This window comes from Lolium rigidum, chromosome 3 (assembly GCF_022539505.1).
Source record: "Lolium rigidum isolate FL_2022 chromosome 3, APGP_CSIRO_Lrig_0.1, whole genome shotgun sequence".
Lineage (NCBI taxonomy): Eukaryota > Viridiplantae > Streptophyta > Magnoliopsida > Poales > Poaceae > Lolium > Lolium rigidum.
Genome location: NC_061510.1, coordinates 347,245,554 through 347,257,876, shown reverse-complemented (window position 1 = coordinate 347,257,876; position 12,323 = coordinate 347,245,554). Strand labels below are relative to the sequence as shown.

Below are 12,323 nucleotides of genomic sequence, written 5' to 3'. Positions count from 1 at the left end.
CACGTTCTATCTAAGCCATATATATTTCAAGTAAAAAAAGGTAGTGCACTTTTTTTACAATAGCTAGCATATGAACATATTTCTAGAGCCCATCAATTAAAAAAAGTAGTGATGACTACCTTACCGTGCATCTTAACATAACATATTCCTTTCATCCTAGTTTTGTTCGTGAGCAGTCAGATAAACCGTAAAATGTCGGACGACGGCAAGGGGAAGCCGGGAGTGTGCGTCTGCTGTTCAAATTTAAACCCTAATCCATGATAAATGTCGGAGTTGTAGTTCATTTTAAACTAAAACCCGAACACTTATTTAGCTAAGCCATATATCGTATGTTTTTCAAGTCAAAAAATAAGGTAGTGCCCTTTTAAAAAAATAGATAGCGTATATACATATTTCTAGTGCGGAAACTTTTCTAAATGTACCATGCTTAATTCTTCCTAGGGCACCTAGCATACACCTTTTTTTTAAAGAATTGTGTCTATGAGAAACTCTATTTCCTTACCTATCCTGGTAATGCAAATTTAGACAATTGAAAGAGAAAACGTATATGAGAGGGACTCTATTTTTTTACCTCCACGTGTGTTACAAATATATACATTACTACTATGGAAAGAGATACATGCATGTAAGATATGCATGGCACGATGCTTATGGTGTTGGACCCAATGCGTGCACTAATTAATTGGAACACGTCTGATATATTTGTTACGTAAATATTACGGTTGTCACTAAAAATCCTAGCCACAAATTTTAGATCTAACTACCAAAAATAATTATGATGATGTGGATTAACGTGGTGTCTTTATTTAAAATATCCGTATTTTGCTTTTAGTATATAATAGATTGCAGGGTTAATATTTTTTCTACCTAGGTGCATGTGCACTCTGCCACTCTTGTAGGTTCAAGTAGGTCCGCACGGGGTTACCCTGTTAGATTTTTTTGCTTAGACAGAGAAGAGAAAATAAAGAAAAGAAGATCAACTTCTCTTGGTTAAGGGATGATCCCTAACGGAAAATAAAGAGAAAGCTATTTTTGCATTGTATACTACGCTTTCTCTTATTGCTAGCATAATTATCCACTGAAATATAGTTATTTTTATCTTAATTTCTTGAAATGACAATAAGCCCTAATGCATGTACACCTTATTTGTATTGCATTCTCTAGATTACATGAAGCTAGTTAGGGAGTCAAGTGGGCCCCACTTAAGTCACACTTATAGTGTTTCATATCTAGTGTAAATTTTGGTTAATTAGAACGCATGGAATAGTTTATATTGGTCAAATTGGCAATTTTGAACTGGGGCGGAGGGAGGATATATGAAGTTCATTCAAGAGAACTATCGAAAAATACCGAAGTTCAGACGGCACAAATTAAGTCAAGTGCTCAACCAGACAACTAGAAGCCTGCAACTTGAGTTTTCTTACCAGCGGCGTGTCGCCGTTCATCCCTCCAATTAAGGATGAACTCCCGGCCGGGCCTGCTCAACTCACCAAATTGACCGCATGCATATGATCGGAGTGGATGCGTACCAGACGGGCACCAGACAGACAGCGAAACTGCTCGTCGTCCTCTAGCTCCCAACCGGCAACGGCGCGGCTGGGCCGGTTCAGCATCAATCTGTTTCCACGCTCCATTGACTTGCTTTTCATGCCGGTCGTCCAAAGTCCGGTATGACCACGAACGTTCCCGGCTACAGCTAGCCGCCCTGCCCAGTGTGGGGGACTCGCACGCACCGGCAGCGCACTGCTTCTATAGTGGCTGCCAAAATCTCGGCATTCACACGCGCCCACCCGTGACCCGTGTAGAGCTACGCTGGGACTCGGTCTATCGTCTATGCGATGAGCTGTTCGGGTAGACGCGCGCCTATAAAAGGAGGCACCGAGAGGCACCAGCACCACCACACCACCGCTCAGATCAAGCCTCAAGTCTCTCACTCCTAGCCTGGTCTTTGCTTGCTCTGATCCTGCGCGCACTCCAATTCAGTCAGTGAGCAAGTAGCTAGCTCGCGATGGCTCAGGGAAGCGGCAGTGCTCGCGCCGTGTTGGCGCTGGTCCTCCTCTGCGTGCTCCTCCTCGGCGATCTCGCCGAGTCCAAGGTGTACACCGTCGGCGACCGCGGCGGCTGGACCCTCAGCTCCGGCGGCTGGTCCAGGGGCAAGCGATTTCGCGCGGGCGACGTGCTGCGTGAGTGCTCTCTTCTCGTGCCTGCCACATGATCGAGTTTGCTTCTATCTTTTCACGTTCCGCATCAAGCACGCACGTTGCAAGCTAACGCGCACCAAATTACGATAGATAGGGTCACTTTCGCTTAATTAGCCTCCGCAGAGTACAGTACGTCTAGTGGTCTACCTAACAAGTTCGGCACCAGTACCAGAACGCTGTATACATATGCACTGCCAGAGCGTCACTGCCAAGGAACACTCGCACTGGGGCTCAGTGCTCCACTAGCTACTGTGAAAAGCATGACTTCTCTCTGTGGCGAGTTGGAAAACGCCACACCGGCTTCCGCAGTCCGCACCACCGGGCGTGTATATGGCTATATGCAGACTAACAGTATTTTCCGTCACTAGCTACCTGGTTGACTGAAATCTAAAACTGGCATATGCCGCATGCAGTGTTCAAGTACGGGCGGGGCGCGCACAACGTGGTGGCGGTGAACGCGGCGGGGTACAGGTCGTGCAGCGCGCCCAGGGGCAGCAGGACGTACAGCTCCGGCAACGACCGCGTCACGCTCGCCCGCGGCACCAACTACTTCATCTGCAGCGTCCCCGGCCACTGCGGCGCCGGCATGAAGATGGCAGTCAACGCCGCCTGATCGCTACATCGTCTGGCAGGCAGGCCACTGCGGCGCCGGCATGAATCCTGATTCATCAATCGTCTTGATCGCCAGCCGGCCGGCCGGTGCTTAGCTTTGATGTACTTCCCTTCTTCAAGTAACTGTGCCTGTTCAATAATGGTTTTGTATCGAGTTCGTGGGTCTTTAGGTCTGGCCGATTGCCACTTGAGAGAAATGTTAGTGTGTTGCTATCTTGATGTGTATGAGAAAATGAGTAATAAAGCCATACAGCTAGCTGTGTTGGAGTATACTTTTAGTTTCGAGTTGACATGTATTCCCTCCTCCTTAGTTTTACAAGCCCCCGTTGTACTTTATGGATTTACTTTGACTATATTTGTGTGTCATCTCAATTACAACACTGGAATGTATTTTTGAAGCATATAACTAATTTTTGGATGATCAAATTCTATTTTTTGAAACAGGGGTCAAAGATTTGCATCTACTCCTAATTCATATTAAATGCACAAAAATTTCTCTCTCGATGGCATGTCCTTTTAGTTTTGATGGCCGTCCCGAACCGCAAAGCTATGAAATACCTTGCCATGCTCGTTAGTTGGATAATATGGAACGAGAGAAAGCGCGATAGTCTTCCATAATAAATCTGCTCCACAATTCTTATCGCCTACATCAAAAGTACGGTTAATCTTTGAGTAGCTGCAGGCGCGGAAGAATTGAGCTATGTAATATCGGGATATTAATCCATTTTGCTTTCCACACTTCTCTTGTTCTCATGTCAAAACTATCTCATTAGCTAGTAGTAGATAAATTATACTAAATGCATATTGAAGGCAATTTCTTCCTTGATGGCATGTATTTTTATTCTCGTCGTCTTCAACATATTTGCACCTGCCTTGTTCTTATCGTCATGAACGATGTGGGTTGTATGCAATTCCAATTGCATCTACTATTTTCCGATTTACTTCTTATCTTCTTCATTTTTCTTCAAACCTTATTCAATGTTATTCATCGCCTCCTCCGTCTTCCAAATATTCTCTTGAGCTAGCTCGAGCTTTTCTCCAACATTCTTTTTTTCGTTGATTGTGAAGTTCACATCTTCCAAGATAAGCATATTGATTTTGATACAATGCTTCAAATCGATTTTCATACCCCCAAACACCATATTCACACTTAGAATCCTAGATTTCTTGGAAAGTATATCGCTCCAACTTCGGGGAAAAAATCCTAAATTGGTAATCATGGTAGGTGATGCCGGTGGAGAAACGGGATGGGGGTTGTCCCCGCTTATGAATAACAACACCAAGGCGGCAGCGAGGGCGTGCTCAAGGCTGGCGGCGGGGAGGGCGATAGCCATGGACGAGGACGTACACAAGACAGAGGAGACTAGGACAAGGATGACAACGGGGCTTGGGAGGTTGTGTGGTTGTTCTCAGTAGGTTGCACGAACACGTGGGAGGTCTAGTGGAGTGTTTTTCGCTTCCAATGGTGGCCATCGAATTCAGCGTGGTTACCCTGCTCCAGACTAATTAGGCCAAACAAGAGGGGTGCAAGACGACAATGGACGATGGTGGGTGACACACGATGGGGGAATGGCGGAAAAACAACGACGTGATGGGGAGGCTGCGGCGAGCGTAGGAGGAGGCGAAAATTTCAGGTCGGCAGATGGGTTTCTCGCATTTGTGTTTTCACTTTTGGGAGAAAGAAAGTGAACAAATATATGTAAAAATAGGAGATGGGTAGGTGATTTTTGTCCCTCCCAAAAAATATTAGGGACCAGTAGCTGTTTTGGGAGTATGCTAGAGCATGTTGTTTAGCTAGCTTTTAGGAGTTTGGTATTTTTAGGAATTGGAATTGAGTTTACTCCTTCTGTGGAGATGCTCTTAGTCCCCATGTCTAGTTCAGGCATTAGACTACGAGCATGACGCCAAAGCCACACGCCCGTACACTACGAAATTTCTGATTTCATGTAACATACTACTTTTGTCACCAAATATCAATATTATGTCAGTGAAAATGTACCAGTGACGAAATTGGGCAGTCACTAGCACTTACATTAAATTTCAATCATAGATTCATTCCAGGTGACAATATTTTTTGGATAAGTGGCATGCATGCATGTTACTACAAAATATTCACGTTAAATATGGGTGTAGCTATCACACTAGCAGTAGCTTCCGTGTGCCTATAAAAGGAGGTGCTCGATCACTGCTCAATACTGAGCGCTACTATAAGACTACTCATAGTGGGAGTAACTTAGCTAGTAACATCACACATTTTAATGCATTTTGGTGACATGGCATGACAATAAATGAAGAAAGAGATTGAGGTGGTAACTAGCTATGTTACCATAACATCACACACCCCAATGCAAGATGAGTCTACAACATACTAATGACACAATGCATGACACCACATATAAGTTACTATCCACTATGAAGGTAGTAACTTAGAATAGTAACATGACATATGTTACTAGTCTAAGTTACTCCCCACTATGACCAGCCTAAGCACTTGACTCGTTAGCGCTCTCTCTCTCTGCTGCTTCATTCTGTTTACATGGAAAAATGTGCTTATAAATGTTTTCGTGACTATTACGATGCTGAATTAATCTCTAGAGGTTGAAGAGGATGCCAAAGAAAAACATTTTATATACCAATTAAGTGCTTTGAGTTATGGATCATGAGCTTTTAAATGCTACCATATACTACCTCCGTTTCAAGGAATAATGCACGCTCGTTTTACGTGTTTTTTGTTTGACCAAAAATTACTTCAAATAGATAAACATTGTTTGTATAAAATTAGTATCATTAAAAAGTTCTTTTCAATAGGAAAGTTCTTTTCAATAGGAATCTAACGATACTAATTACATATAATATAATTAAGATTTTGTTGCTCATTTTTTATGGTCAAAGTTTGTCTTGAAATACGCGTACGCCTTATTTTCTTGAAACGGAGGTAGTATGATTGACTCGCTCTTGCAGGGTTGAGACTGTTCATAGTGAGAGTACATAAACTATTGTAGTAAAGTTTACATGTGTGTAAGTGTTTCTGAAGGTGATGTCTTGTCTCTCCTCTCTAATAACTCACCATATCACTTTTTTATAAGTGGCATCTAAAGGTATAATTGTTGCCACCCCATGGGGCTCTCCGAGGCTATCCACGATGTGCACGTCGCAAGCGTGGGTTGGGTCGCTCGCCCTCGCTTCATTGCCAGAGATTGGGCCACGCGTCGTGGAGCGGTTGGATGCACACGGTCGTGGGAACTGGGAGGAGACAAAAACGAACGCCCACAGGCTAAACCCTATCCCTATCCCAATCCCCAGTCTTTGCCTTTCGCTCCCAGCCGCCGCCGCCTCCCTCGCGCCCCCTCCCATCCCCGCGCGCCACTCCCTGTGCTACGGCTCCTCCTCTGCGCCGGTCTCCTCGTTCCCGTCCCGAGCAGCACCGCCTCCTTCTCGCGACATAGAGTTCGCGGACTCCCGAAGCAGCAGTGCCTCGCGTGGTGGCCTAAACGGCGAGGAAGTGGAGCATCCTCCCGTCGGCTGCGGGGAAGATGGGCTCGACGTGGGGCAGCACCCAGCGCGGGGAGACGTCCTGGCGGTAGTCAGACTACCCAGCTCCCCCACTCAGTTTTTTTGCTTTTCCTCTGTCTCAACTTTCTTTGACTCCTCCTCTCCCTCACCTCTTCCTCCAGATCCGCCGCCACCTCGCCGTGCTCGCCATCCCTTCCGTCGAACCCGGTTGATTTTTCCACGATGGATGTCCTTTGCCATGGATTGGGTTAAGGTAGTGGCCTGGTTGACCGGTGGAGATTTATTCGTTGGGGATCTGATTCCTCTCCTTCCTTTTTGGTCTTTTCTGCTGTGTTTTGTTTCTTTCACCTTTTTCTCCATCAAGTCTTCCTTCCATTTTTGTTTCTTTCCATCTCAGATTTCGTATTCTACTTGCTTTTTTTTTTCGTGTTCTTGTGGTGTTTGGTCCTGCTCGTTTTTTTTCCCTTTGGCTCTCTTTAGATTCTGTCTTTTGGTTTCTTTCAGATTTCTTATTTCTATTTTTGTTCTTGGTTCCTTTTTTGAGTTTTTCTCCATTTCTTCACGCTTGGTTGGTGAAAACAGTAGACACAAAGGAGAAGATGCTAACAGGCTGTGCCATCGACACCTTCACTTTGTGCATCTCTCCACTCTTTGGTGTTTGCTTCTATTGGATGTGGAAGACGACGAGAAACCAGATCCTACAATGATACAAGTTATGGTTGTGGTACTACAATGATCCTCATGGGCTACTTAGTTTAGCCGTTGTATCTTGCGACCACCGCTACTTCCTTCGTGAACTTGTGGTGAGGACAATGCTCTAAATATCATCACTGTCGGAGAAAAATTATATTTGGCTTACATCTCTGTTAATTCATAAACCAAATAAATATATTCTTTTAACTAAGATGTTTATTTATTGAATATTGCAGACTATTGTGCTCGTCTGCCTGGCTGGCATTGGATTTGGTCACTAACAGAGGTAGGTCTCAGGTTCAATACTTCCATTCTATATTTCTATGTTCATTTCCGGTTGCGCAACATGTGCTTGATGAACATTACAGTTGTTAGGCTGGGAGCAGACACTAGAGATAGGTTCATGAAATTCATTTTGAGGAAAAAATTGTAAGTTTCTAGGTATCCACAGTGCAGTAGGTAGAATCACAAGCTAGAATGGAGGGGCTATGCAGAGATCGAATGCTAACAGCTACATTGGTTTCTGCTGCGGCATGATCAATTATTGTTTCCTATTTTGCTTCTTTTACTTTGTACAGAAAAAAATGGTATACCCATGTGGCCTAAAATTCTTGACTCGTTTCCTGGAGGAACATCCGCGAGAAGAGCTCCTCTTCAGTACCCGCAAGGAGAATATATTTTCAGTGTTGGTTATAAGTTTGATTTGGTGTGAGAAATTAACCACGGGTGTACAAACTCCCTATTTGGAAATGATACTTGGAGAAGAGAAAAAAGTAATTAGCTTCATAGTTAATACTTCATACTTTGCCACTACTTTGATGGTCCAATAGATTAAATCACAATGCCTTCCTTCGTATTTACTGTTTTGGTTCTGTCCAACGTTTTGGTTGATCCTGTCATTCATCCAATTTGTACGATATGAGAGCTATAGTAGTTGCACTAGATTCATTGTGTGCTCAATCTTCAATAACCGAAGTTCTTGATGTGCAGGCAATCTTGAAGCCATCAAAGGCGGTGCATGGTGGATTCGATATGCTGTCTAGAGGTTTCACAATGTTCCATCATACAGGAAATTTGAACTTGACATAAGAGGTTGCAGTGATGATTTGAGTGGAGTATATGGAACCAACTTTACTCCTATGTACAAAATACAAGGAGGAAAGGTGTCTCAAGGTAAATCAAGTCAAAGGATTTAGTACCTCTAATTTTTTTTCCAAACACATGATAATGATTCATAAGATTTAAGATATTGTAATATTCTATTAATGCATAAAATACATTTAGTAGTTGTGTTTTTCTTATAATCCTAAGGCCCGTGATACCATTTCTCTTTCTCTTATAATGCAACAACAGGTTGTTTCATTTTCCAAGATCATTTCTTACGGTCCAGTTTTCTTGCTGCTATAAGTACTTGGTTTGCCAAATTTCAACCCTATAGTTTTAATTTGTTGTTTCCACTGTGTGCTAAGGTTTCTGTCGGCAGGCTTCTCTACAGCTTGGGATGTATCATGGCTTTCTCTCCACTGGCGGAGTAGCTGTAATACATCAGCTTCTTTCTCCACATCACTCCAGGCAGTGGCTGCAGGTACCATATTTTATCTTTGTAGTATTGGGCATGCCATGAAAATGGACAAAGATAGATTAGATCTCATGCTCCAGTAGGCATGGAAAATTCTATTTTGTTGCATTATTGCAACAGTCAAATTTTCATTGATACGATTAATTCGGTCATCAAGCTTGCAAAGGAAAAATATTAGTATGAGCAGAGTTTGAAGCAATGCTGGTAAAAACAGGCAGTAAACTGCTATTTTTAATAAATAGAACCTTTCAGCTCATACATGGATATCTAGGAGGGTTGAGTTTGTCGTGTTATTAATTCTTATTGATAAAATTGTGAACTGTTTTCCCTTTGTAGGCCACCATCATGTGATTGAAAGTGAATTGGTCAGGAACAAGGAGTGCGGCCGTGCCCGGTGATTAAAGGCTGCAGCAACGATGTGGCTGGCTGGTTGTTGACTACTCCCTGGCGCAAAAGATTTTCATGGCGTCTTTAGGCCATGGATGTGTCCTTCAGTATGTCGTTCTTTCTTGTGCTCTGCTCCGTTCATTTTCTGGCGACGCTGAGCTAAAACAAGAGACTAGCGTTAGTGGGATATGAGGTGTTTGGTGAGAAATTCATAAGGTACACATCATTTATGCTGGTGTTCGCTACAGTCTTCTATATATGATCTTTCACAGCTGCTTGAATCGATTTTTCACAATTATCCCGTCATTTAGTTTTGGATATTAAATCTAGCCCGATTATTTTTCATGTATCCGATGGAGCGATGTACGAGAATGTTTACTTTTTAACTGATCCAGCATGTATTTTCTACTTAGTGTAATTGGCTAACTAACTATACTTTTCTTTTCTGTCACGCAATATATACTCTTTAACTTCAGCTTGCATCAGTCCAAAGACCTATGTGTTTTTTCACTCTCCTTTCATTTGTTCATCTCCAGATCCGGAATTACGAATTCGTCCATGTGTTCGTGGTGACACAATGTTATGAATTGTTCAGCCAATTCTAGAGTTCAGTGTGCTCCATTATTCTGAATTTTGTAGTGTCAGTGTTTGGCACATGTTGGTCCAGTGCCTGTTGAATGTACAATCCTATTTGAATACAGATGTCTTACAGAATCAGTCAGGTCGGACCCAGCCAATGAAGTTAGGCTGGCATGCCATCATGATCAAAACCTGATGTAAAGTGTGCTCTGTTTTCTACATTGGAGCGTGATATAGTAGTCTCTAATCTATCTCATGAAAGGTTGCACTCTCCCATTGCAGCGTGATGTAATTGAGCTAGCTTCTCCTATCTGTAAGCCTAATTTCTGTGATATCCATGAAGCGAAGGAACAGCTCTACCGATGGTTGTTTGAAAGAAATAGTATTATTGTTGTCGTGAGGAACTACCGTACATTGTCTGGGCCTCTTCACACCAGCCCAGTACTAAGCATTACCACAACAAGGAGTTTACAGCACTGATGATGCAAGAAGTTCAGGTTATATTATCTCTGCTTTACTTAATTTTCCCCCTTTTTTCCTGTTTTCTAGAAGTACAAGTTATATTACCTGACGTGTCCTCTCTTTTTTTCCCTTCTGTTTTCTATAGATTTGATATTTAATTCTTGCCATGGATGCTCTCAAAAGTATCAAATCTAGCCTTTTATTGTCTAAGTTATGCTGGAAGAAAACTTTTGTTTTTAAAATGGATGGTGGCTATTCACATTTGGGTTGAAGTGGTTGAAGTGCTTTTGTGATGAAAAAACCTTGGTGCATATATCTTTTCGTTTGGTTGTTCTCTATACCTATAGTTTATCTCACCTCATTTCTCTTGACACAGTTCATATCACATTTCCAAAGGCAAGTAATTTGCTCAGTACCGTTTGTAATAAGAATACAATTTATCATTTTGCTCTAATCCTTCAACACATATTGCCGTTCCAATTTCCATTCCCTAAATTACTTAATTTTGTCATAGCTGATGACGTGTAAACATCTGTAAGCTCCATTCTGTTTAATGTTCCATGCAAGACTTAGAGGATTTCAGTGACAACCTTGACCTGTACAGCTTGCTACATACCAGGACTTGAAGTCAGCATTATATTTTGCATTGGTACTTTGCTAAATTGATTAAGTACCTTTTGATGATTCCAGAGCATATGATTGACTTGAGTTTTCAACATTAAGTAAAATCAGGTCTTCTGAACAGATCCAACCCATGTATCAGTCAGATACAGAACCCAAATAAGATACAGGTCAGTATAGAGATGAAAAACTCTATCGTCCTTATAAGATGGTATCGTGCATACATAATAAGTTACGTCAGAGGGTAACACACATTTGACAGGCTCGTGTGGCAAGCCCCTCCATCCATGGCTCACATCGGGCAAAGAGCCAGGTCAATTTTTTCTCCTATTATTTGGTCATCTTGAGTTCCAGAACCAAAATAAGCCAGTAAAGATTTTTCTAGCTGACAATAACCTTTGTGATACAATCTAAGAATTCAGCCATGTGTTCTTGGTTTATATTGTTGGGAATTATTCATGCAGCTATAGAGATTGGCGTGCTCCATCATTTCAATTATTTATTGTCCGTCTTGGGCGTGAAAGAATTACTAAATCCTACTTATGACAGATCTGCACGAAATCAATCACAGCAGAAAAGATCCTGAGATCGACATGAAGCAAGGATAGAAAATGGCATGAAGATCAACGAGCAGCAGCATATGATTGCGGCTGACCTATATTGTTCAATATTGACGAGAAGCCGCACCTGGTGTTCACCCAAGATGGCAATGAAATGATGGTGAGGTAGAAGGTACCCTTCTAAGGCAGCCCTGATGGGTAACATGATGTACCTGATGACACGAGATCTGCATACTGGTGCCCAATGCAACTATCACAAGCAATAAAGATTTCAGATATGCTTATGTCACTGAGGATAAAATTGTCTGACTTAAACAATGTAACCAAGAAACAAATAACTGATCCTCACATTTGGGAGATCCAAAAATGTTCTAGCTTATCTAAGAACAAAATTTGTTGCTTCCATAACTAAGTATGAGATTCAGTAGTTATGGAGATTCTTAATGTTAATTGCTTCCAGCATTATAATGTTGGCAGTAATTTTTTCTTGCCTTAATATAAAATGAACATGGGCACAAGTATTACGGGATCGTGCGCCAAGGCGCACATCTAAATCTAGTTCATGTTACTACTACCTGCGTATAGATGTTTCAGATTTGTCAGACTTTAGATACATGTAGACACCATTTAGTATATAGATGCATCCAAATTTGGATAAAGCTGAGATATTTATTTATGGATGGAGGTAGTACCAAATATTAGTTAAATGAAGATGTAGCTAGCAATAGCATTAGCCCTAATGCTATTGCTAGCTACATCCAAATTTAACATGAATATTATATTTGGTAGTAATATGTATTCTACCCGAGTCCTCAATTTCCCTTCCACCACCGCCCGCTCCCACCTACAATTCCCGCTCCCGCCCTGCCGCCTCCCTTTCCCGCTCCCGCCCTGCAGCCAAGGACTCCTAGCTCCGCTCTCCACCCCTGCGGCGGCGGCTAGCGGCGGCGGCCAGCGGTGCCTCCCGAATCATGGCAAGATGTGGTGTCCGCAATGCGACGGCGCAAGTCTGGCCGTCAGCTGCCTCGCCACCGCAGCAGTTCTCCGGCGCCTCGAAGAGCTCCCGCGCCAATCCCTCTCCACCGCCGCACTACTTCCCTAGCGCCTCGACAAGCT

General features: G+C 42.7%; 1 protein-coding gene across 1 annotated transcript; it reads left to right on the top strand.

Moving 5' to 3' along the window:
• The first annotated feature begins 1,920 nt into the window (after positions 1-1,920).
• On the top strand, positions 1,921-3,091 carry LOC124700232 (chemocyanin-like). The gene is made up of 2 exons (XM_047232391.1): positions 1,921-2,183; positions 2,615-3,091. The coding sequence occupies exons 1-2, from the start codon at positions 2,009-2,011 to the stop codon at positions 2,812-2,814; spliced, it is 375 nt and encodes a 124-aa protein (XP_047088347.1). The 5' UTR covers positions 1,921-2,008; the 3' UTR covers positions 2,815-3,091.
• Positions 3,092-12,323: the final 9,232 nt, after the last annotated feature.